At 38.7% G+C, this 27,164-nt stretch overlaps 1 protein-coding gene across 1 annotated transcript in view; it reads left to right on the top strand.

The window, feature by feature from the left end:
- CR1L (complement C3b/C4b receptor 1 like) overlaps positions 1-27,164 on the top strand; it is a 61,988-nt gene that overhangs the window by 32,474 nt on the left and 2,350 nt on the right. Inside the window, exons 4-9 of the mRNA XM_055234580.2 lie at positions 5,482-5,567; positions 18,228-18,626; positions 20,376-20,552; positions 20,637-20,739; positions 23,094-23,179; positions 25,241-25,468. Coding sequence (XP_055090555.1) covers positions 5,482-5,567; positions 18,228-18,626; positions 20,376-20,552; positions 20,637-20,739; positions 23,094-23,179; positions 25,241-25,468 — 1,079 coding nt within the window. The remainder of the gene's footprint in view (positions 1-5,481; positions 5,568-18,227; positions 18,627-20,375; positions 20,553-20,636; positions 20,740-23,093; positions 23,180-25,240; positions 25,469-27,164) is intronic.

The raw sequence follows: 27,164 nt of genomic DNA, 5'->3' as shown, positions 1-27,164 counted from the left end.
AGCACAAGTAGTTTGCTAGGGCTGCTGTCACAGAGTACTCCAAAACAGGCGACTTAATACAAATGAAGTTTTTGGAGTTCTGTTCCGGAGGCTGGAAGTGCAAAATCAAGGTATTGGCAGAGCCATGCTCCCTCTAAAACCTGTAGGGATGGATCCCTCTTTGCTTCTTCCTGTTTCTGAAGCCCCAGCCCTTGGTGTGTGGCAGCAGAACTCCAGTTTCTGTCTCTGTCTGTCCTCACATGGCTGTCTTCCCTCTGGGTCTCTGTCCTCACATGCTGTTCTCTTATCTGTGCATGTCTGTGTCCAAAGTTCTTTTTTTTTTTTTTTTTTGAGATGGAGTGTCGCTCTGTTGCCCAGGCTGGAGTGCAGTGGCTAGATCTTGGCTCACTGCAAGCTCCACCTCCCAGGTTCCTGCCATTCTCCTGCCTCAGCCTCCCGAGTAGCTGGGACAACAGGCGCCCACCACCATTTTTTTTTTTCTTTTTTCTTGTATTTTTAGTAGAGACAGGATTTCACCATGTTAGCTAGGGTGGTCTCGATCTCCTGATCTCGTGATCCGCTCGGGTCGGCCTCCCAAAGTGCTGGGATTACAGGCGTGAGCCACCGCGCCCGGCCCAAAATTCTCTCTTTCAATAAGGACACCAGTCATATTGGATTGGGGCCCACACTAACAACTTCATCTTAACTTGATTGCCTCTGCAAAGACTGTATTTCCAAATAAGGTCACATTAATAGGAACTGGGGATTAAGACATCCATATATTTCGGGGGTGAGGGGAACATAATTCTCATCATTGCTGGTAGGAATGCAAAATGGTACCATGACTTTGAAAGACATTTTGGCAGTTTTTTATAAAACTAAACATACTCTTACCATGTTATCCAGCAGTTATCCTCCTTGGTATTTATCTAAAGGAATTGAAATCTCAGGTTCACACACAAAAAAATCTGCACACAGATGTTTATAACAGCTTTATTCATAATTGCCAAAACTTGGAAGCAATCAAGATGTCCTTTAGCAAGGGAATGGATAAACTGTGTTACATCCATACAATAGAATATTATTCAATACCAAAAAGAAATGAGCTATCAAGTCATGAAGAGACATAGAGGAACCTTAAATAATGAACCTTTTTTCACTATTACTAAGTGAAAGAAGCCAATCTGAAAAGGCTACATAATATATGATTCCAATTATACACCATTCTGGAAAAGGCAAAACCATGGAGACGTAAGATCAGCAGTTGCCAGGGGTTAGGGAAGAAGGGGATGAATAGACAGAGCACAGAGGATTTTGAGGGTAGTGAAACTACTCTGCATGACACCATAAGAGTAGGTACAAGTCATAATATCATAATAAATTTATCCAAAGTCATATGATGTACAATACCAAGAGTGGACCCTAAGATAAACTATGGACTTGGGGTGACCATGATGTGTCAGTGTAGGTTCATCAATTACAAAAAATATGTACCACCCTGGTGAAAGATGTTTATAATAGGAGAGGCTATCCATGTGTACGGGCAGGGAGTATATAGGAAATCTCTGTATCTTCTATTCATTATTGCTGTGAACCAAAAACTGTGCTAAAACACAAAGTCTATTTTTTTAAAACTACATAAAAGTAAATACACAGGCATATGTGCATAAACAGACACGCACACAAATGAGTACAAGTAAAACAGGAAATTTGAACAAAACTGGTGGATCATACCTGTCTCGATATCTTGAGTTTGATGTTGCACTGTTGTTTTGCAAAATGTTATTATGAGGGGAAAATTGAGTAAAGTGTACCTGGGATCTCTCTGTACTATTCCCTACAACTGCATGTGAACCTGATTATCTCAAAATAAAAAGATTTTTTTTAAGTTACTACTAAATTTCCAAGGGGATGGGCTTCCTACCAAAGAATTGTATATTGTGAAATTAAATCATTCGAACTTAAAACAATTCAAACTTATAGCTGGGAGAACTTTAAATTATTCTGAGCCATGAGAGGGCTGTGGTTATGCAGCCTGAGTCACGCAGCAGGCAGCTGTAACTTCTGCCTTTTTTAAATGGCGCCAGAGATAAGACCCACTCAGATCACTACCCCTTTTCAGGGAGCAATAATCTTCCTTGGAATGTAGCAATATGTAACCAAAGTGATGTAACTATGCATGGTCCCATATGGAAAATATAATCCTGCTAAAATTTCTCTGTCTCTGCCTATGTAAGTGATACCTTACGTCCTCCACTTTGGAGAGCTGACCCCATTCATTTGGAGTTGGTGTCTTCCAGGTGGCTACCCTTAAGCTTTGTGCTCAAATAAACTCTATCCTTAAATATATTTTCTGAATCTCATTATTTAAGGTTAACAATGTGCTAACCTAAACAATTCACAGGATTTGTTTTTTATTCTCATTTTTTCCTAACCCATCCACCTAGTTCAAGGCACATAGATTAAGAAGGAAAATGGAAATGGGACTAATATCCCAGGCTTCACTGTCCCTCTTTGGGCCCTGGGGAGGAGACTCCCAAAAGTCTAGACATGTTCACCCACATCCTGTATGCGGTTTCTGGAAACGAAATGGTCATGGCTTTTCCTGAACCATGGCTTAACTTTGTGAATCCACAACGCTCTCTTCCCCAGGAGATCCAAAAAGGTAGGGTAGGATGTAAAGGCTTCAATCTGTTCAAATGGATATGAGAGCCCCTGACTCTCGTTAAAATAAGTAGCATGGATTTTATCTCTCTGCCTTACTTCTTCATAAACATTCTGACTGAGAAAAGTTCAAACCATTATTTGTTCAATTACTTAATCTACTTTGGGACACAAGTTTAATAAATTAAAGTATTCTTCTATCTGTTCCCCTTGATCAGTGAACATAAAGTTATCCTTTGACTCATATTTAAAATGTTCAGTATTACAACACTGAACAATAGTATGGAGGAAAAAAATGCCAATTTAAGTTTGAACTTGCTTCACCATTCCTATCCCAACCTGCATGATTAGAAAATCAAAAAGAACACTTTGAGAAATAACCTCAGTGGGGTCGAAAGCCAGAGTCTCCAGGATGTCTTGTTCTTAAGACAAATAGACAGAAGGAGGTACAAATATAGGATTGCAGACTTGTTCACTTCATTTGTTCTCTATTTGTGTGCATGTGTGTTGGCAGTGCAATTGAGAATGCTTTCATTTTTGGTGGTATATTAGAAGGCTTTAAAAAGCAAAATGAGAAGTGGGAATTGAACAATGTGAACACATGGACACAGGGAGGGGAGCATCACACTCCAGGGCCTGTTGGTGAGTGGGGGGCTAGGGGAGGGATAGCACTAGGTGAAATACCTAATGTAGGTGATGGGTTGATGGGTGCAGCAAACCGCCATGGCACATGAATACCTATGTAACAAAACTGCACATTCTGCACATGTACCCCAGAACTTAAAGTATAATAAAAATTAATTAATTAATTAATTAATTAAAAAAAAAATGAGTCCAGGTGCAGTGGCTCATGCCTGTAATCCCAGCACTTTGGGAGGCTGAGGTGGGAGAATCACCTGAGGTCAGGAGTTCAAGACAACCCCAGCCAACATGATGAAACCCCATCTTTACTAAAAATACAAAAATTAGCCGGGCATGGTGGCGTGCACCTGTAATCCCAGCTACTTGAGAGGCTGAGGCAGGAGAATCACTTGAATCTGGGAGGTGGAGGTTGCAGTGAGCCAAGATCACACCATTGCACTCTAGCCTGGGTGACAAGAGTGAAACTCTATCTCAAAAAACATAATGATAATAAATAACCAAAATGATATTGAAGTCATTAATAATTACAACATAATAGCTACTATAATGTAACAATGTGTCAAGTGTCTTCAGAAGGACGCACTATTGTCTCACTATTCATTTGATCTCCATTTGGCACTGTTTTGTTGTTTGAATAAAGCTTTATGCTGCCAGGTTTTCCTACATATTTATAAAACAAAGTTCTCAGCCATACCAATAACCATGACTGTTATTTGACATTGCTTCATTCCTTCATGTATAGTACTATCAAGTTTGACCCTACCCTCGCTATGACTAGTTTGGCCCAACCATCTATCACAACAGAGAGTCTCAGGTGAAGTAAAATAAATGTTATAAATTCTTCCAAATTTATGGCACAGTTTGAACAGTTTGAGACATACTAATTGAGAATTGCTAACTTTAACATTTTAAGTATAAAATAAGTGTTCAATTCTTTTTGGTCAGCTTGGATTGCCTTTGGTTCTAGTTATGAATCATTTTCTTTCCTATCTTTCTTTCTTTTCCTTTCTTTTCTTTTCTTTTCTTTTTTCTCTTCTTTCTTTTTCTTTCTTTCTTTCTCTTTCTTTCTTTCTCTCTTTCCTTCTTCTTTCTTTCCTTTCTTTCTTTCTCTTTCTCTCTCTCTCTCCCTCTGTCTCTCTCTTTCTCCCCCCCACCCCCCACTTTCTTTCCTACTGACAAGGTCTTGCTTTATTGCCCAGGCTGGAGTGCAGTGGCATGATCAACACTCACTGCAGCCTCAATCTCCCAGGCTCAAGCGATCTTCCTGCCTCAGCCTCCTGAGTAGCTAGGACTGCAGGAATGTGCTACCATGCCTGGCTTTTTAATTAATTTTTGCACAGACAGGGTCTCACTATGTTGCCCAGGCTTCTCTCGAACTCCTGAGCTCAAGCAGTCCTCCTACCTCAGCCTCTCAGTGTGCTGGGATTACAGGCGTGAGCCACTGTGAATGGCCTACTTTGATGAATCTTACTGATAAAAGCGCATCCATGCATCCATATATTAATACTTATAAGGCATAGAAATACATACAACAGGACTACATACACACATATATATATGTATATATATGACAGCTTCCCTGCACTCAAGAAGCTTGGGTTGTCTTTTTTTTTTTTTTTTTTTTTTTTTTGAGACGGAGTCTCGCTCTGTCGCCCAGGCTGGAGTGCAGTGGCGCAATCTCGGCTCACTGCAAGCTCCCCCTCCCGGGTTCACGCCATTCTCCTGCCTCAGCCTCTCCGAGTAGCTGGGACTACAGGCGCCCGCCACCACGCCCGGCTAATTTTTTCTATTTTTTAGTAGAGACGGGGTTTCACCATGGTCTCGATCTCCTGACCTCATGATCCGCCCGCCTCGGCCTCCCAAAGTGCTGGGATTACAAGCGTGAGCCACCGCGCCCGGCCGGGTTGTCTTTTAAAAAAAGTGAAATTTATAGGAAAAACTGTAATTCATCTTTGATTTATATAAAAATGTGTCATAAGATAATAAAGAAGAGAAATCCCATCCAACTGAGAAGGCATGGAAGAGAAAATGACAAAGTCCCAAGAATGTGAAATTTGGGAAGGTGATAGACAGTTCTTTGACAAGTGTAAAATGTCCCTCTGAATCCTATAAGAGTGTAATCTCTGGAAGTAGTAATTTAATTGGGTAGTTGACCTGTGTCTTTGGAACCTAATATTCCTTATTTTTTGCCTCTAGATACCGACTCATTGGTTCCTCATCTGCCACATGCATCCTCTCAGGCAATACTGTCATTTGGGATAATGAAACACCTGTTTGTGACAGTGAGTTGAAATATGCCTTCCTATTTCTTTTGCCAATACATTCTAATTTTTCTCCGGAATAATAAAAATCTTAACTGAATTCCTTCTGTGCAATCTGTCCTTCATATGGCTGAAGACAGCAGTAATGTTCTTGAATATTCCTATGGGTTTCCTGGCAACTCTTTCCTTAAGTTCTTCCTTATCCTGGGATGTGTCTTTTCTAATTCTGGGGGCATAAATAGGTAAAAGCCTTCAAACTTGATTTTGAGTCAATAAACTTGAAATTATGTTGGTTCTACCACCTCCAGTATAATAATCATCCTGCTTGGCAAATCAGTAAAGATTTTTAAAATTGATACTCTTCAAGGTTAGCAAAGCTGTGGAAGAACCTGGACTCTCATGTACCACGAGATCAACACATCGTCTTGAAAGGCCCCATGCACTATGAACTTCAGAAGTGGGCATGTATTTTAACCTACTTCTTAGAATTTATACTTAGGAAATAATCACACACTTTTTAAAGCAGTTTGGTATAAACTTTTCATTGCAGCATTATTTATATTGGTTAAAATGTTAGAGTAACCTAAATATTTTAAACTATGGTTTGGAAATAACCTACTAGAAGGAAAAAGATGTGTTCAAATGACCATTTAAAGAATTCCCTAAGAAACATAAAATAGCTATGCAGAATGAAAATAAGTATATCCATACACTGGCATGGTATTCAGCCATAAAAAATGATAGCATAAAGAAGCACTTAATGACTAAAAAGAGATGTGTTTTATGTGGAAAAAGAATCAGATGAATGGCATATATGGCAAGATCTCATTTTATTAAAAAAAAATACACCTATGTAGTGAGGGCCAGGCTGAGGCTGAGTAAAACACAGTGTATAACATCTTTGTCTTACTCTTCTCTTTGGATAACTTGGGGACTTCTTTACTTTTCTTCTTGGTATTTAAAAATGTTACTTTTACTAGAAAGTTTATGAGCTTCAGAATCTAAATTTACAAATGACATTGATCACACATTTATTGTTGTTTATCCACTTTAAGAAACAGTTTTGCTATTTTGTAAAACAAATTGGGAAACCTTCCATCTTATTTGAAATCTATGATAAGATAACATGGAATTGGAATAGGAATTTTCTTGGAAATATGAAAAAATATTAGTAAAATAGAAAAAAAAATAATAATACACCTATACCTATATCTATATTTTTATCTCTGTTTCTAGTTCTGTAAACTCTCTATATCCAAATCCTGGTAAATAGCTGCAAGTCTTCTTGGAGAAGGCTAGGGGAAGATTTACAATACATGCTTTTGACTGTGTAGCATGGTGCTTCCTCAGAAGAATCCAGTCTCCCATCCGTTCGTGCTGCTCTGGGTCTATAAACTATTCAGGTCTAGGAATTGTTGATGAACAATGAACTTCTTTTGCAATAATTCAAGTCAGACTTCTATTCACTTGACCTAAATCTCTTATGCTTATACAAATCAAGTAACACTTTAGTTGGCTGTCCATCTACTTTGGTTTTAGAGACTCCATGATCAATTAGCCCAATAACAATGTCCTCTTCAGTCAAATCATTCTGATTGCTGTTTCAGTTCTAACAGCCATTACAAGAACCCCCATTGTCTCTGGCAATTAAGTGCTGCCAATTGGACTCTGTCACCCTGAGGCCCTTTGGTCCCCAAGTGAATTCAGAGAACCCAGTTCAATGGCAACAGTTCCCACTGTCATTCCTAGCCTACAGAGAATGAACCGTCGTAGAGGATGCTGAAACTCCCCGTGCGAATGTTTTTCTCAAGCCTCCGGTAAAAGGTCTGTCTTCTGAACCCTCCACTCCTGCACTGGGCCTCACCAGCTCTATACAAGGATGTGACTTTCAGAGTGGAATGGCTGTTGCTTAACCTCTGCCTCTCAAATATCAGGCAGATATTTCTCATGCTGTAACCCTAGTCCAGAACCATACAGAGAAACTAAGTCTGGAAAACTTAATTCCAAATTGGCCTTGTTGACACTGTACAAAACCACCAGATAATTATAATTTTATTTAACTCTTTGTCTTCTTTTCTTTCCTTCCCTCCTTCCCTTCTGCCTGCCTGCTTGCCTTCCTTCTTTGCTTGCTTCCTTCCTTCCTCCCTCCCTCCCTCCCTCCGTCCGTCCCTCCCTTCCTTTCCTTTCCTTTCCTTTCCTTTCCTTTCCTTTCCTTTCCTTTCCTTTCCTTTCCTTTCCTTTCCTTTCCTTTCCTTTCCTTTCCTTTCTTTCCTTCCTTCCTTCCTTCCTTCCTTCCTTCCTTCCTTCCTTCCTTCCTTCCTTCCTTCCTTCTGTCCTTCCTTCCTTCCTTCCCTCCTTCCCTCCTTCCCTCCTTTCCTTCTCCTTATTTTCTTTCTTCTTTACCACATGGCTAGGACCACCAGTATAACATTGAACATTGGTAGCAATAGATGTCATCCTTGTCTTGTTCCACATCTCAAAGGGAAGGATTAAAACATTTCACCATTAACCTGGTGTTTACTGTAGGCTTTTTGCAGATAACCATTTTTGAATTAAGGACATTCTCATATATTTTTCATTATTAAAAATTTTTTGTCTTTGAATCATGTTGAAGTTTATCGAACACTTTAGTTATATGTATCGATGTAATCATATCTGTTTGTCTTTTTTCTGTTAACATAACAAACTGTTTTGAGTACATTTTTGAAAGGCAAATAATTTTGCATTTCAATTTTACATTCTTAAAATCAACTAAGTCATAATATTTAATCATTTTTATATATAACAAATATCCTTTTATAATACATTTTAGATGTTTCTCTTAAAGTATAATTCATGTATCATAAAAGTTACCTTTTAAATTACACAATTCAGTGGTATTTAGTATATTCATGAAGTTGTATATCATGGGCTGAATGTTTGAGTCCACCCCAAATCCATATGTTGAAATCTTTACCCCTAAGGTGATGACATTAGGGAGTGAGGCCTTTGGAAGGTGATGAGATCATGAGAGCAGAGCTGTCACGAATGGGATTAGCATCCTAACAAAAGAGGCCCAGAAGAGCTCCTTTGCCCCTCCTGCCATGGGAGGAAATGCTGAATCTGCCAGAGAGGTTGATCCTGAACTCCGTAGCCTCCACAACTATGAGAAATAAATTTCTGTTGTGTACGAGCTAACCGGTTTATAGCATTTTGTTATAACAGCCCAAATAGACTAAGACATTGGGCAACCAGCACCGCCAATTAATTCCAGAACACTTTCATCATCCCATTCCTATTTTAGAGATTAGACTGTAATTTTCTTTCTTGTAATGTCCTTATAAGATTGTGATATCAAACTTATGACAGTCTTACAAAGCCAGCTGGTAGTGTTTCATGTATTTGCTTCCTTGTAAGAGTTTATATAAAATTGGTATTATTTCTTCTTTAAATGTTTAAAAGAATTCACTAGAAAAGCCATATGGCCTGGAGTTTACTTTGTTGGGAGGTCATTTTTTATTCCAACAATTTTCTTGTACCATGTAGACTTTTTGCTGAAGTATAACATATATATGTAGTAACATGCACACATCTTAATTATGCAGTTCAATGGATATTTACAAATTAAATGCATCCATGTAAATGGCACTCAGATTAAGATATAGAACATTATCAGCACCCCAGAAGCCTTCCTGATGCCCTTTCCCAGTTATCTTCCCAAAGTAACCATTATTCTGATTTATAACACTAATAATTAGTTTTGCCGCTTCCTAAATTTTATAAAGGAATCAAAAAATAGGTACTCTTTTGTGTCCGGCTTCTGCTCAGTGTTATATTTGGAAGTCACTTTTGTTGCTGCATGAAGGATGGTCAGATTTTTTTATTATTATGTTGTATTTCACTGATGATCTTGAGTACCTTTTCATATGTTTTTGAAGGGCCTATTCCAAATTTTGTCTATTATTTACTAGTTTGTCTATGATTTTATTGTTTTGTAGAAGTTATTTAAATATTCTCATGTTTTCTAATAAATGTAACACAAATGTTATCTTTCAGGCTATGGCTTTTCTTTTGCTTTTTCCCTTCTTAATGATGTCTTGTTGTCGGAAGTTCTACATTTTAATAATATTCAATTTATGGGGTTTTTTTTTGCCAGTTACTGCTTTTTCTATTCTACTTAGGCAATTGGGCCAGGTGAGGTGGCTCACGTCTATAATCCTAGCACTTTAGGAGGCAAAGGCAGGAATATTGCTTGAAGCCAGGAGTTCGAGACCAGCCTGGGCAACAAAGTGAGACCCTGTCTCTACAAAAAACAAAATAAAAGTAGCTGGGCTCAGTGGCACATGCCTGTAGTCCCAGCTACTTGGGAGCACAGGGGTTCAAGGCTTCAGTCGGTTATGATGGTACCACTGCACTCCAGCCCAGGTGACAGAGTGAGACCCTGTTTCTTATGGATAGGCAATTGATCTAATATCATTTATTAAATGTAGCACCATGGCCATAAGTCAGGTGACCTATATGTGGATGTCATTCCAGGGAGGTTCTGTTCCATTGGTTTATTTGACATACATTGTGTTTTTGTTTGGTTTGGTTTTTTGCCATACTATAATGGCAAAAAAACTATAGCATTATGTTAAGGTTTTAATTACTATAGCATGACATTAAGATTTGATATCTGGTGGCATATATCTTCTAACTATGTGCATCTTTAAGATTTACTTGGTGATTCTTGGCACTTCGCATTACCATATAAAATTTAGAATCAGCTTGTCAATTTCCACAAAAAGAATCCTATTTGAATTTGTATTGAGTTTCTATTGACACAGTACATCAATTTGTGGACATTAACAAATTTAGTTTTGAAGTTTAAATTTATGAACATGATATATCCTCCCATTTTTGAAGTCTTCTTTAATTTCTTTTAAAAATATTTGTTAATTTACCTTATAGAAGTCATGTACATCTGTCATTATCTTTATTACTATTATTTTTAAAATTTTATTCTCTATTTACTTCTTAGATATGTGCTGGTTTTACCTCAGCTCCAGCAATTTTATTAAATTTACTTTTAAATTGAGTAGTTTTTCTGTATATCTTTTGAAGTTGCTGCATAATTATGTCATCTATGAATCTGACAAAGTTTTTAAATCTTTTCCTTTCTTATGTCTTTTGTTTATTTCACCTGCTTTATTACATTGTCTAGAACCTCCAGTACAACATTGAGTAGAAGAGATGATACAAGGCTTTTAATGGTCATCATAAATCATGATGTGTGCTGTAGATTTTTGTATGATATCCTTTATTAGATTAAGGAAACTCCTCTTTACTTCTAATTGCTGAAGGATTTATCATGAATGTTCATTCTAATTGATCACTCTGCATGTATTGAGATTATCATGTTTCTTTTTCACTCTGTTAATGTGATACATTACACTGATTGATCTTTAAAGGGCAAACAAACTCTAAATTCCTAGAATCAACCTATGTTGCTTGTGATGTGTTATAGATGATTATCCTATCTATGAAATGTGTGTGTGTGTGTGTGTGTGTGTGTGTGTGTGTGTGTGTGTGTGGTGTGTGTGTGCAGGATTGCTCATATTTTTATTGTAATGTTGTAACATTGATTTAATATTTAAAATCAGTCAAGGTAAACCTCACTTTGATCATTGTATCATCCTTTGGAAATATTTCTGGATTCAGTTTCCTAATACTTTGTTTAGAAAATTTGCATTTATGTTCTCAAGAAATCTTTGGTTATAATTTGGTTTTATTTTAATGTCCTTATCAGGTTTGGGCATCAAGATTATGTTGGGCTAGTAAAATGTGTTAAAGATTGTTTATTTTTTTCTGGTCTCTGGAATAATTTGTGTAACATTAATATTATTTTTCCTTATATGTTTAGAAGAATTCAGCAGTGAAGCAATCCGGACCTGAGGGTTTGTTGTTGTTGTTGTTAGGTTTTAAATTAGTGATTCAATTTCTTTAATAGCTATAAAACTATTATTTTATATCATATTGAATTAGTTTGGGTAAGTTATATTTTCAAGGAATTTACTCATTTTATTTAAATTTTCTAGGTTATTAGCATAATGCTATTTATTATATCCTCATATTAGAAATTCTTTGGATGTCTGTAAATTCTGTAGTGATACCCCTATGCTAATTAATTTCTGATATTGGTAATATCTTTTTGCTTCTTTTTCCTTAATTAGTTTTACTGGGGCTTTATGAAGTTTACTAAGCTTTTCATATAAACTACTTTTAACTTTCTTGTTTTTTCTTTAATGTATGACTATTTTCTCTTTTACTGATTTCTGCCTATTCTCTTCTACTTTCTTTAAGCTTTATGTACTCCTCCACTCCTAAATCCTTGATATTGATTAGATAATTTGTTTTCAACCTTTATTTTTCTAATACATATATTTAACCTATACATTTTTCTGTAAAACTATTTTACTTCCCACAATCTTTATATTTTTATTATCATTGTACATAAAAGTTTTCTAATTTAACTTTTGATGTCTTCTTTGACCCATAGACTATTTAGAAGGGCATTGCTTAATTTCTAAATATTTGGAGATCTTCTAGTTATCATTCTTTCATTAATTTAATCATTTGAGACATGGTTTATGGCCCAGAATATGGACAATTTTGGTAAAAGGTTACGTATGCAGTTGAAAAGACTGTACAGTTATTTTGTTTCATTTTCTAGAAATGTCATTTAGGAAAATGTGCTTTAGAACAGTCTTTTTCTTCCCCCTCCACTTGTTCTCTCAGTTATAGAGAAGCATGTGTAAAATATCTGTATTAGTTTCCCAGGGCTGCTGTAACAAATTACCACAAACTTGGTGGCTTCAAAGAAGATAAATTTACTCTCTTAACAATTTGGAGGCCAGAAATTCAGTTAAGATGTCAACAGGATTGGTTCCATCTGCAAGTTGTTCTGTGCCTCTCTCTAGGCTTCCTTCCAGTGGCTGCTGGCAATCTTTGATGTTCCTTGGCTTGTAGATGCATCATTTCCTTTTCCGCCTCCATCTTCAAGTTGCTTTCTCCTCTGTGTGTTTCCTTTGCTCTTCTGTCTCCTGTAAAGACACTGGACATGGATTTAGAAGCCACCCTGGCAATCCAGAATGGTCTCAACTCAAGAGTATTAACTTGATTGTATCTACAAAGACTCTCCAAACTGGGTCACATTCACAGGTTTCAGAGATTAGGTTAGGACACAGATATTTTTTAAGGAGGACAGTGGTTATTCAACCCATTACAATCCCCAACTATGACTATGAATTTGCCTGTCTTTCCTCTTTGTTCTAGCAATCTTTACTTTATGTATTTTAAACATGTTATTAAATGCATGACATTTTTTGTTTATTCTATCTTTCTGCTGAATTGACTATTTTATCATAATGAAATGTCTCTCTTTACCTCTCATAATACTTCTTGCCTTAAAGTCTACTTTGTACATTAATATAGCTATATCAGCTTTCTTTCTTGTATTTATATTATATATATTCAAATCTTTTACTTTCAGCACTTCTTTGTCTTATATTTAAAGCTTGTCTCTTATAAACATCATATAGTAAAGTTTTGTTGTTTTATTCAGTCTTTCTTTGTTGTTCATTAGTGTTTGAAACATTTAAATTTAATAATAAAAAGTTAAAATTAAAAATAAATAAATAAATAAATTTAATCTAGTTACAAGTCTAACTCTTGGTTATTTGTTTTCTATTTGTTTCATGTGTTTGTGCCTTTATTCCTCATTTCTCACATTTTTGAATTTATCAAGTATTTTTATTATTCTATTTTCCCCCAGTAGCTTTTAAGTTATATTTCATTTTTTATTCTTAAATCACTACTCTAGAGATAGACATCCTTGATTTACTATTGTCTACTAAAATTGTGCTTTTACCACTCTCCAAACAGCGCAAGTACCCAAACTATTAATATTTAATTTATTTATTTTATTTTATTTTATTATTATACTTTAGGTTTTAGGGTACATGTGCACAATGTGCAGGTTTTTTACATATGTATCCATGTGCCATGTTGTTTTGCTGCACCCATTAACTTATCATTTAGCATTAGGTATATCTCCTAATGCTGTCCCTCCCCCCTCCGCCCACCCCACAACAGTCCCCGGAGCGTGATGTTCCCCTTCCTGTGTCCATGAGTTCTCATTGTTCAATTCCCACCTATGAGTGAGAACATGCGGTGTTTGGTTTTTTGTCCTTGCGATAGCTTACTGAGAATGATGTTTTCCAGTTTCATCCATGTCCCTACAAAGGACATGAACTCATCATTTTTTATGGCTGCATAGTATTCCATGGTGTGTATGTGCCACATTTTCTTAATCCAGTCTATTGTTGTTGGACATTTGGGTTGGTTCCAACTCTTTGCTATTGTGAATAGTGCCACAATAAACATACGTGTGCATGTGTCTTTATAGCAGCATGATTTATAGTCCTTTGGGTATATACCCAGTAATGGGATGGCTGGGTCAAATGGTATTTCTAGTTCTAGATCCCTGAGGAATCACCACACTGATTTCCACAATGGTTGAACTAGTTTACAGTCCCACCAACAGTGTAAAACTGTTCCTATTTCTCCACATCCTCTCCAGCACCTGTTGTTTCCTGACTTTTTAATGATGGCCATTCTAACTGGTGTGAGATGGTATCTCACTGTGGTTTTGACTTGCATTTCTCTGATGGCCAGTGATGATGAGCATTTTTTCATGTGTTTTTTGGCTGCATAAATGTCTTCTTTTGAGAAGTGTCTGTTCATGTCCTTCACCCACTTTTTGATGGGGTTGTTTGTTTTTTTCTTGTAAATTTGTTGGAGTTCATTGTAGATTCACCACTTCTATTCAACATAGTGCTGGAAGTTCTGGCCAGGGCAATCAGGCAGGAGAAGGAAATAAAGAGTATTCAATTAGGAAAAGAGGAAGTCAAATTGTCCCTGTTTGCAGATGACATGATTGTATATCTAGAAAACCCCATCGTCTCAGCCCAAAATCTCCTTAAGCTGATTAGAAACTTCAGCAAAGTCTCAGGATACAAAATCAATGTACGAAAATCACAAGCATTCTTGTACACCAATAACAGAAAAACAGAGAGCCAAATCATCAGTGAACTCCCATTCACAATTGCTTCAAAGAGAATAAAATACCTAGGAATCCAACTTACGAGGGATGTGAAGGACCGCTTCAAAAAGAATAAAATACCTAGGAATCCAACTTACGAGGGATGTGAAGGACCTCTTCAAGGAGAACTACAAACCACTGCTCAATGAAATAAAAGAGGATACAAACAAATGGAAGAACACTCCATGCTCATGGGTTGGAAGAATCAATATCGTGAAAATGGCCATACTGCCCAAGGTAATTTATAGATTCAATGCCATCCCCATCAAGCTACCAATGACTTTCTTCACAGAATTGGAAAAAACTACTTTAAAGTTCATATGGAACCAAAAAAGAGCCTGCATCGCCAAGTCAATCCTAAGCCAAAAGAACAAAGCTGGAGGCATCACGTTACCTGACTTCAAACTATACTACAAGGCTACAGTAACCAAAACAGCATGGTACTGGTACCACAACAGAGACATAGATCAATGGAACAGAACAGAGCCCTCAGAAATAATGCCGCATATCTGCAACTATCTGATCTTTGACAAACCTGACAAAAACGAGTAATGGGGAAAGGATTCCCTATTTAATAAATGGTGCTGGGAAAACTGGCTAGCCATATGTAGAAAGCTGAAACTGGATCCCTTACTTACACTTTATACAAAAATTAGTTCAAGATGGATTAAAGACTTACATGTTAGACCTAAAACCATTAAAATCCTACAAGAAAACCTAGGCAATACCATTCAGGACATAGGCGTGGGCAAGGACTTCATGTCTAAAACACCAAAAGCAATGGCAACAAAAGCCAAAATTGACAAATGGGATCTAATTAAACTAAAGAGCTTCTGCACAGCAAAAGAAACTACCATCAGAGTGAACAGGCAACCTACAGAATGAGAGAAAATTTTTGCAACCTATTCATCCGACAAAGGGCTAATATCCAGAATCTACAATATTTAATTTCATTTGTGTCCTCCCCCTCTTTTTGTATTGTTGCCATACGTTTTGTAAAAGGAAAAGCTTCTGCTGAATTAAATTTAATGGAGTTTAATTCAGTAACGAACGATTCACAAATCAGGCAGCCTCCCGAGCCAAAGTAACCTCAGAGACTCCAGCCCGGCTGCGTGGTGGAAGAGGATTTATGGACAGAAAAAAGTAAGTGACGTACAGAAAACAGAAGTGAGGTACAGAAACAGCTGGACTGGTTATAGCTCAGTATTTGGCTTATTTGAAGACAGTTCAAACAGTTGGCCACATTTGATTGGCCAAAACTCGGTGATTGGCGTAAGAGTAGACTACGGTCTGCTTACATCTTCACTCGTTAGAGTTTGCAGTGTACATAGAAACCTTTAGGCTGAGCTTAAACTATGTAAGGCTTTAGGCTAAAGCTGATTTAACAATTTACATATATTCTATATTTCAAAGACATAATTGTTGTCTTTATAAAAATAGTATTTATTTATATTTACACGGTAGTGAATTCTTAGAATTTTTATGTTGCCTCAGCATCCATTTTGAATACGTTTAGCTTTCTCATGCGAGAAGCAGGGCTTAGTCACCCTTAATGCCCTTTGTAGTTCTGTACCTCCTCCCAATTTTTCAACGTGGTCGAGCCAGATATCTGCCTTATACAACTGCCTCCTGGTAACCACTTCTCTATGGGACAGCTAGATAAAACCTACTTGACTAGCATCCCTGACCCCTGTGCACTGCATGGACTTCGCAGATATGCTGCCGTGATCACCTCTCAGTAGCAGCATGACTGCCTAGAACATATGCCTGCTTTGTTTAAACTCACCAATTAGAACTCACCATGGGAGATACCTTGGCTTGTAGATGCAAGATGCTGGGTCATACTCTGATCCCCAAAGGCATTGGCCGATGGGTTCCCTTCTCTCTCTCTCTCTCCATTCCTCGCACTGACCAACCTCTGTGTGATCTTCAGGCGTGCCGTACCCCCAGCCCGTAATAAAATCTTTACTTCCATCTTTTGTTTCTTGTAATGACTGAAGAGGTTTTCTCTATCATAAAGATCCTAAATGAAAACATACCCACATATGAGCTCTTTCTGGTGTGTTTCCTTCTTATTGCAATTCTATCAATTCTATATGCAACTATTTTCCTTCAGCCTGAAAAAGTCTCTTTGGCACTTTTGTATTGTAGATCTTCTGACAACAAATTCTTTAAACATTTTTCTAATTGTGGTTCCTTTGAAGGTTATTGTCTATGTTTCCTGCTGCTTTTATGGATTACACTTTAACACAGATTTTTTACAATATTACTATGTTGTGTCTAGGTAAGAATTTCTTTGTATTGCTTGGGTTTATATAGCTTTTTTTTTTTTTTTTTTGAGATGGAGTTTCACTCGTCGCACAGACTGGAGTGTAGTGGCGCGATCTCGGCAGACTGCAATCTCCACCTCCCAGATTCAAGCAATCCTCCCACCTCAGCCACCTCAGTAGCTGGGATTACAGGCCTGTGCCACTATGCCTGGCTAATTTTTGTATTTTAAGTAGAGACAGGGTTTCAACCTGTTGGCCAGGCTGGTCTCAAACCCCTGACAGCAGGTGATCTGCCCACCTGGGCCACCCAAAGTGCTAAGATTACAGGCCTGAGCCACCACGCCAGGCCTGTATAGGTTTTTGAATCTGTAATCTTGCATCAGTCTTGGAAATTTCTCAGTTATTACTTCTTCAAATGTTGTTTATGTCTGTTATCTCCTCTCATGGCAGGACTTCACTTACACATGCTAGGCTTTATTCTTCTATGTCTTGGTCTGTATGTTTAACATGCATTTAGGGGTTTTTGTGGACTAATATATGACCACTTTTACACAGATATCATGTTATTATATCGAACTTAGATTTGAGTAAATGAGTTGATAAGTTTTATATCTCTTGTATGTTGTGAAATATTGAAATTACATTTGGAAGCATATGTTACTTGAAAGTTCAATAGAACTTATCTTTGTTTTTTTTTATTCTTACATGTTTGTTGGGTAATTCTAGCTTTCTACATCTTTTTGAATGAATATTGGCAATTTATATTTCCATTTATATCGTTTAGATTTTCAAAATATTTAACCCCCAGTAGTCTACAGTTTTATAACTATTCTCATATTCATAAAAATGTTTAAATTCCTTTTCCTACTGTGTATATTTGTATCTTCTCTCTTCCCTTATAATTTATCTTTTAGCAAAGGTTTTTAAATTTTATTTTTCTAAAAAAGCTAATCTCAGTTAGTAACAAAAATGCAAATTAAGAAAGCAAATGGAAAAGAGTAGGAGAAAACTGTATAAACTCTATAATACTATAATCAAAGGGCTATTTAAAATGAAAAGAATGTGGATTGAGTTAATAAATGCATGCAAATATTATAGGAAATCATATAAGTAAGAAAGGCAGGACACATCACATTATGCCCACCGAAATTACAACTTTGTAAAAATATACCAATGTGTTAGCAAAGAATAAAAGCAAATAATGAATGTAAAATTAGTTACAGTTTAGTGACTCATGAGATTTTTGTCATTCATTATTTAAATTGACTGTTATGCTCTTCCTTTTCCCAGGAATTATTTGTGGGCCACCCCCCACCATCGCCAATGGAGATTTCATTAGCATCAGCAGAGAGTATTTTCACTACGCATCAGTGGTGACCTACCGCTGCAATCTTGGAAGCGGAGGGAGAAAGGTGTTTGAGCTCGTGGGTGAGCCCTCCATATACTGCACCAGCAATGAAGATCAAGTGGGCATCTGGAGCGGCCCGGCCCCTCAATGCATTATACCTAACAAATGCACGCCTCCAAATGTGGAAAATGGAATATTGGTATCTGACAACAGAAGCTTATTTTCCTTAAATGAAGTTGTGGAGTTTAGGTGTCAGCCTGGCTTTGTCATGAAAGGACCCCGCCATGTGCGATGCCAGGCCCTGAACAAATGGGAGCCAGAGCTACCAAGCTGCTCCAGGGGTGAGTCTGACTGATGCCTAGAAGGGCCCTGCAAATGACATGCGTTGCTGTTGGATCAGGAGATGAGTATTTGTTTAGGGGGAGGGATGTATGGTGAGGAGGGTGGGAAAGTAAGTTTTGGGGGAAGAAGCATGAAATTAAGAATTGGGGGTGTGCATGCACCCATGCATATGTGTCTTCATTTTGAAAAGCAAGACCTTAATTAGCCAAGAAAAATGGTATTTTGGGCTCACCTATTAATCAATTCTCAGGGCAAAGTACCAGCTGCAATCTCTCTCAATTATATTGAAAAATTATATGGACTTTATGGTCAGCTGTGCCCTAAGCACTTTATATACATTATCTCATTTATTATTTACAACAACACTGGCTTATTTAAGGGTTTGTGTTTTTGATGGCTCATCTTGTCTACTGATGCCACAATAGCTGGCTTAGCAGCAGAGCGGGAGGTGTTATGGCTGATACATAGGGACAGAGAAAGAGCTTACAATTCTTCTACCAACCCATGTTAGCCTTGTGCAACCACTGAGCTGGAAGACGAACAGATAAAGGGATATAAAGACGGATGTATTGAGGCAGGAGATGGGCAGGGCTTGTGTTCTGGTCACAATCCTGCTGACCAAAACAGAATTTGGCCTAGACAGGATGAAGTGAAAAAACAGCAGCAACAGGCAGATGGCGATGAAAGCAATCACTAGCTGCCCTCATATTCCCATCAGCACCATGACAGTTTACAAGTGCCATGGCAACGACCTGGAAGTTACCACCCCTTTCCAGGAAAGTTCTAAATAACACGTCCCTCAATTTGCATTGATATGCCCCTTAACTTACCTGTAATTGGCTGGGCATGGTGGCCCATGCCTGTAATCCCAGCACTTTGGGAGGCCAAGTGGGCAGATCACCTGAGGTCAGGAGTTCGAGATCAGCCTGGCCAACATGGTGAAACCCTTTCTTTACTAAAAATAGAAAAATTATCTGGGTGAGGTGGCTCACGCCTGAAATCTCATGAGGCTGAGGCAGGAGAATCACTTGAACCTGGGACGCGGAGGTTGCAGTGAGCTAAGATCACACGACTGTGCTCCAGCCTGGATGACAGAGTGAGATATCACCTCAAAAAAAAAAACAAAAAACAAAAAACAAGAACAAAAATAATTTACATGTAATTGAAGTGGGCTTACAGGAGTATAAATACAGTTGTCTGCCAGGAGCCCATAGGTTGCTGACTCTGGGCACACTGCCTGTGAGTTAGCTCTGCTCTGCAAGGGGCAGTGCCTTTCTAAAAGATTGCTGTCTAGCACCACTGGCTCATCCATGAATTCTGTCCTGGGTGAGGCAAGAACCCTTCCAGAGTAAGCCCCAATTTAGGGGCATGCCTGTCCAGAAACAGTATGACTGTACTTTAGTCATTGGTATGCAATCAGAGAAATAGGGGGAAATCTGTAAAACAGACTTGGTCTCAGGTGACAGTCTCATTACCTGAATAACAATGGTACAAGTCGGGATTACCACCCTAGGAAATATGTAGATGGAGAATCCACCAATACTAATAACTCCACATTGGATATCCAGAGCTAGGAGAAAATACTTCATGCCCTGTAGATTTACAGATGAATTTGGGGCCATGTGCTAGGGAGAATTGTGTTCTATTTCTCTACCTTTTACTAACTATGAGGACTTCAGCAGGCATAGGATATAGCAAAAGAAATTCCCCTATAACTAACAAGTACTCTGGAACTGTCCTTTCCACAGTGTGTCAGTCACCTCCAGAAATCCTGCATGGTGAGCATACCCTAAGCGATCAGGACAACTTTTCACCTGGGCAGGAAGTGTTCTACAGCTGTGAGCCCGGCTATTACCTCAGAGGGGCTGCATCTTTGCACTTCATGCCCCAGGGGGACTGGAGCCCTGAAGCCCCCAGATGTGCAGGTCCCTCAACTCTCTGGCTTCCAGATTGCTCTCTTTCCCCCTCACATGGAGGTCTTACTCCTGTTGTTTTATTTTTTCTTCTAGTGAAATCCTGTGATGACTTCCTGGGCCAACTCCCTCATGGCCGTGTGCTGTTTCCACTTAACCTCCAGCTTGGGGCAAAGGTGTCCTTCGTTTGCGATGAAGGGTGAGTGTGATCCAGCGTTGAGACCAAGGACTCAGTGTGGAGAATCACTCTCTTGAGCTCAGGGGTTAATCCAAATAAGGAGCTGACCTAGTAGATAAGAAGTACCCAGAGAGATTAATTTATGGAAGGGTAGTTTTGAAATAAGGGTAGGGACTAAGTGGCACCACCTTCAGAAGACAATGAAAAAAATGGCACATACAACTCAATGTCAGATACAAACCTAAATACAGTCACTGATCTTGGGTACACAGTTGGAACTTGAAATGAGTGGGTACGTATTTATTTGGAGGCAAAAGAACATAATTTTATAAAAGGTATGCTAGAAAAAAAAGATGAATGAGATGAAAATTGTTTGCCTCATAATAAGGCAAACGTTGTTTTAGGAAACTTAAAACCAATCAATAGTGGAATCTGTAATAGTGTATGGATAACTATGTTTTAACCCAACTACATATCTTCATGTCAAGAATGGCCAGTGTAATTGTTTTGATTCAAGATTTTTCTCAGCCACTTTGCCAGCTGGTGACCTCTGGCCAGAAACACCCCTGCCCAGGCCTGGCTCTACCCAGGATCAATGCAGGAGACACCTCATCTACTCGGCCCATCCAGGCCGTGCCTGGCTTGTGCTCTGATGCAGATCCCATGGCTGCTGTGACTACATGCTCAGCCTCTGGGAGTGGGTGTGTGAGTGAGCAATTGTGGGTTCCGGCTGGCCATGCCAAGCACTGGCACAGGAGTGGGCTCCATGCAAGGCTTGTGGCTGGACCAGGCATGTCACACTGAAGGGAATGTGGTGGTGCCCAAACAGGGGTCCCCACAACCCCAAAGCCCAGAGGGGGTGTAACAGCATGCTAATAGCTCTTAGCATTTGATAATGCCTGCAGCCCAACAGATGGTGGTGTGTTAACAACTCTTTCAGTTACATCGCCCCGTTCAGGCCTGCATCTCCAAGGCTGACTTGGCCTCCATCTCCAGGGTTGACTGGACCTGCTGGTGCTTCCTATTGCATGGAATAACTGCCCTCCCCTAGGAGATGGCAAAGAGCCACTGTATTACAGCCTTCTTCATACTTGCATTTGGTGGGTCCTGAGTTCTTGTCCCGCATCCAAGAAGAACAAGCTTATGCTGACAATAGAAGGGTGAGGAGGGTGGAGAAGAGTTTTATTGAGTGACGAAACAGCTTCTCAGCAGAGAAGAGACACAAGGGTGGACCCCAGATGAAGTCAGGGGGTCATGCTCTCAGTGTGGCTGGTTCTGGGGCTTTTATGGACTCAGAATTAGAAGTGTGTGTTAATTGGTTGGTGAGTATGCAAAAAAGGCTAAAACAAAGCCACCACTCAAAGGTGGGCACAACAGTGCAAAAAACCAATTAGGGAAGAGCAGGTATATGTGAAATAGATGAAGAGTGGGGATCAATCAGAGGAAAGCACACGTAACGGAAAGAGAGATTCTCAAGCCAGTCCATGGATTTACCTGGAACTTGTAGCTAGGCTTTAAACTGTCTTCAGCTTGAAGGTCGGGTTTCACCGGGATCCGCCCCATCTGCCTTTGATTTGTCTGCCTCCTGCTTCTACCACTGTCAGGTGGTATTATTAGTTGTTTATGTGTATCCATTATTTTTGGTGGTACAGTATGAGTCTGGGGGGATAACTAGATTTAGCAATTAAGGAGTTATTTTTAATAATTTCCAAGGATTCTTTGGCATTTACAAAGTCCACCACCTAATAATGATTTCCAATTTCAGAACGATTTTAGATTTCAGAAGGGAAGCAGTACTCAATAGTAAGTTGGGCATTTCAGGGTGGCAAAGACTCCTCCCCCGACCCTTCTTTTTTTCTTAGAGCATGTGGTTCAGCATGCTTCTGTGAGCCTCTTTCTGGCCCGTTACATTTGGAGTGGCAAGAAGAACAGATATCTCTGGCTTTGCTTCCCAAATCAAGAGCTGTTCTGCCTCATGACCCACTAATGAGAATAAGTGGGATGTCAGAGAGCCATCAGTGAAAGATGACACCTGAAGGTTATGGCTCTTGTGCCCATGGAGAAGTATGGTTCTGTGTTCATGCCTTCTGTAGGTGATGCTGGACTATGAAGTTTATATGGCACTTCAGCTCTGATTGCTTTGCCAGTCACAGGGTACCATGGTTCTTTAGAATAAATCGGCCTTTGAGTTTCTGTCAGCTACTGAAGAATTCAGACCCCTAATGAACTAAGACTTTTAGCTGGGCCTGAACCTAAGAACCAAATGATAGTCAAGGAGGAAATTATAGTGAGGAAGCTGAGCATCTATTAGTGAAGAAATCAAGGGAGAGATGGGAATTGCTCACACATTTGCTATCACTTTTTTTTTTCTTTAGGTTCCGATTAAAAGGCAGGTCTGCTAGTCATTGTGTCTTGGCTGGAATGAAAGCCCTTTGGAATAGCAGTGTTCCAGTGTGTGAACGTGAGTAGAAAGAACTATGTAGTTTGGATAGCTCTCCTTATTTTTGTTTTCCAGTGTATTTTACTGCATGGAATCACTTGTTGTCCGGATCTTTACTTAACTAAATGACAGATAAAAATACTTCTTTGTTGGAAGAATTTCAAGAAGGGTCTTGTAGGACTTCTCTGACATTTGTTACTAATCTGTAAATCACTTAGTTTAATGACAGTGTTAAATTTTGTGGGGAATGTGTGGCAAGAAACTAGATGACATAAAGGTGCAGCACGTTTTAGTTAGTCATTTATTTTTAGTTTTCTTATAAGGATCAATCTTTCTTAAATTTTTTTTTCTTTTTTGATACAGTTATCCAGGACAGAATGCAGTGGTGCAATCACAGCTCACTGCAGTTTCAACAGCCTGGGCTCTAGTGACCCTCCCACTTCAGCCTCCCTGTAGTTGGGACTACAGGTGCATGCCACCACACCTGGCTAATTTTTTATTTTTTGTGGAGATGGAGTCTTGCCATATTGCCTAGGCTGGTCTCAAACTCCTGGGCTCAAGCTATCCTCCCACTTTGGCCTCCAAAAGTGTTAGGATTACAAGTGTGAGCCACTGTGCCCAGCCAAATTTTTATGTTCTTGTATCCCCTCTCATATCATAAACAACTTAGTCAGCTTGTTTTTTAGCCTGCAGTATTTAATGACATAGGGCTTCCCATGTGCTAGGACTTTCCATGTGTAGAAAAAGCAACGAAGAGTAAAAGAATAGTGAAGACACCTCCCTACTTTCCTGGAGTATGTTTTCTTGTTGGGAAGAAGACTAAAAACTATAAAATAAGTAAACACAATTCTAAAAATTATAATATATAAAATGGTAGTTAAATAGGGATGTTATGGAGAAAATAAAACAGAGTTATATGATAAATTAGTACAGTGGAAGGAGCTGGGATGACGAATCAGTGTCTGAAATGATGAGGTGTCCTAAATTTCCAAACCATCCGCTTAAATAAAATATCCCAAAATTCAGAAAAATTCAGAAACTCAGATAAAAGTACATGTTTGACATACTAAGACATTACTGATTTACCCTATTCTGTCTATTAAAGCAAGGCATGAATTTTTTAAACATTTTTTTCTTATTGGAAAATGTTTACTTTAATTTGCATTGTGTTAAAATAACTTACAGAAATCAATTTGGATATTTTATGGTGAGTATTATGGTGAAGAACATTCAATACCTGAGGAAACTCAAGTATCCAACAAACTCAACCTTACAGAGACACATAGAGCTGAAAATAAATATATAAATAAACAGGAAAATATAAACAGGTAAAATTCAAGCATGAGAAGTCAATCATTGTTTGATGTACTAAGTCTTTTATATACACATAAATCTGATAAACTTGGGCATCTCTTCCTAAATTCATATCAAATTAAAAGCATCAAGTGCTTTTAGGGAAGGAACTGTTCTAAACAGACTAAAAGAAGGAAGAAATGATGGCTAATAATTTGGAAGAAAGAGAAAAAGGCTCTTTGGCACCATTTAATCTGGGTAAAAAGAGCCTTACCAATGTAGTCTGATGACACCATTGGAAATTTGGTATTGGTCCTGATGATAATGGTCTTGAATCGCCAAGAAACATTTACATTGCTAAAGATGATAGTTCATGATTATTAAAGGTCATAGATTTCCTTGGAACTTATGGTCTCTGATGGCCAAAATTTTGTCTGTCTTGAACCTCATTATCAACCCAGGAATCTTATTATGCCTGATTTAAAGTAGACAACCAAATGGGTGTTTGTAAAAAAATTTAAAAAAATTACTTTCCAAATTCATTATGAACGTAGCTACCTGGATGGTCCAAAAACACTGTCTTTGGACTTTTGCAATAAACTGTAATTCGGGTCTCACATCAGTTAGTTGCCTCTCAGCAAAAGCCTTACAGATTTAAATTCCATGCACCTTAGTTATAGTCTTTCTAAAAGAAAAAAATTATATTCATAGCACAGTCACAGGTCACTAATATTTCAGTCATCTTAAGTGAAACTCTAATAGAACTTAAAGCTCTTGTTTTCTTTCTAGAAATCTTTTGTCCAAATCCTCCAGCTATCCTTAATGGGAGACACATAGGAACTCCCCTTGGAGATATTCCCTATGGAAAAGAAATATCTTACACATGTGACTGCCACCCACACAGAGGGATGACCTTCAACCTCATTGGGGAGAGCACCATCCGCTGCACAAGTGACTCTCAAGGGAATGGGGTTTGGAGCAGCCCTGCCCCTCGCTGTGAACTTTCTGTTCCTGCTGGTTAGTACCTGCTTCCACATATCCTAAATGGGTTCAGAATATGTAGGTGAGAACCTCCATATTTCTATAGTGACAGTCATTTTTGCTTGTGAAAATGGATTTGCTGTAACTGTCAGAGACAGAACTACCTCCCAAGTGAATGACAAATGGGTTCTAGATAGGCACGCTGTCTCAATTATTGGTATTCTGATGGCCCTTGGGGTGAGGAGTGTGGGATGGTAAGGAGAGAAGAGGGTGGACAGTGAAGAGAATTGGTGAGGTCCAGATTTTGTAGAGAATATTTTGAAAGTACTGAAAACAAATGCTAAAGAAAATTCTCTTTTATTCTACCTCTACTACGAGTTGTCTTTATCCTGGATAGATGGATGTGCTGCGCAAAAAGTACACGATGATGTAATTTACTTCAGAACTGATAATGCTTTAAAAGTAATTTAAGAAATTCAGATGTAGGGACTTATACTTTTTATGTTGTTTCCAAGGGTTTGTTCAAGCCGCTGACTATATTTAGTTGGTCCTTCACCTCACCATTAACAAAGGGAACTTAGGAGGCCCTGGAGAAGCAGAGTTTGAGACTACACTCTTAGTCTTCATAGCTCATTCCTTTGATATGTTAGTCTGGCTTTAAACGACAGTACTTGACAACTGTAGATGCATTTGTGGCTGTGACTGCCCACACAAGCTCTCCAGTAAGGACAGAAGAGCATTGAATTATAAAAGGTGTTGACTTTTTAATGTGTTTTTTTTTGAGATGGAGTCTTGCACTGTCTCCCAGGCTGGAGTGCAATGGCACAAACTCGGCTCAATGCAACCCCCGCCTCCTGGGTTCAAGCAATTCTCCTGCTTCAGCTTCCCAAGTAGCTAGGATTACAGGCGCCCACCACCACATCTGGCTAATTTTTGTATTTTTTAGTAGAGACAGGGATTCACAGTGTTGGCCAGGCTGGTCTCTAACTCCTGACCTCAGGTAATCCACCTGCCTCGAACTTCCAAAGTGGTGGAATTACAGGCGTAAGCCTGGTGCTGACTTTTTTGACCTGTTGGCTAATTTGACTTAGAATTTCTGTATGTTGAAAAATAAATAACACAGTAGATAGATAAGAAATATATGGGAAACACATCAAAGGGTTAATAGTGTTATCTTACAGGTAGCAGTAGTGGTGGTTGTGGTAGTAGTTGTAAAAGTTAATATATAATGAATACTTAGTACCACTGTTAAAAGATAGATAGGCTGGACATGGTGGCTTATGTCTGTAATACCAGCACTTTGGGAGGCCAAAGTGAGAGGATCACTTGAGCCCAGGAGTTCAAGAACACCCTGGGCAGTATAGCGAAACTCTGTCTCTACAAAAAATAGAAAAATTAGCTGGGCATGGTAGCGCATGCCTGTAGTCACAGCTTCTTGAGAGGCTCAGGTGGGAGAATCTGAAGCCTGGGAGGTCGAGGCTGCAGTGAGCTGAGATCACAACACTGCACCCCAGCCTGGACAACAGAGCAAGACTCTGTCTCAAACACACACACACACACACACAAACAAGATAGCTTCTAATTTAATTACCCAACAACCTATGAGGAGGATAGTATTCTTATTATCTCATTTTATAGGTGTAGAAACTGAGACACAGATGGTTTAGGTAACTTGCACAAGACCATAGAATGGGGTAGCCTGGGTTCAGCCAAGCAATCTACTTATCTGTAG

This window comes from Symphalangus syndactylus, chromosome 19, assembly GCF_028878055.3.
Source record: "Symphalangus syndactylus isolate Jambi chromosome 19, NHGRI_mSymSyn1-v2.1_pri, whole genome shotgun sequence".
NCBI classification, from domain to species: Eukaryota; Metazoa; Chordata; class Mammalia; order Primates; family Hylobatidae; genus Symphalangus; species Symphalangus syndactylus.
The sequence above is the reverse complement of the archived record's forward strand: the minus strand, read 5'-3'. Positions and strand labels throughout refer to the sequence as shown.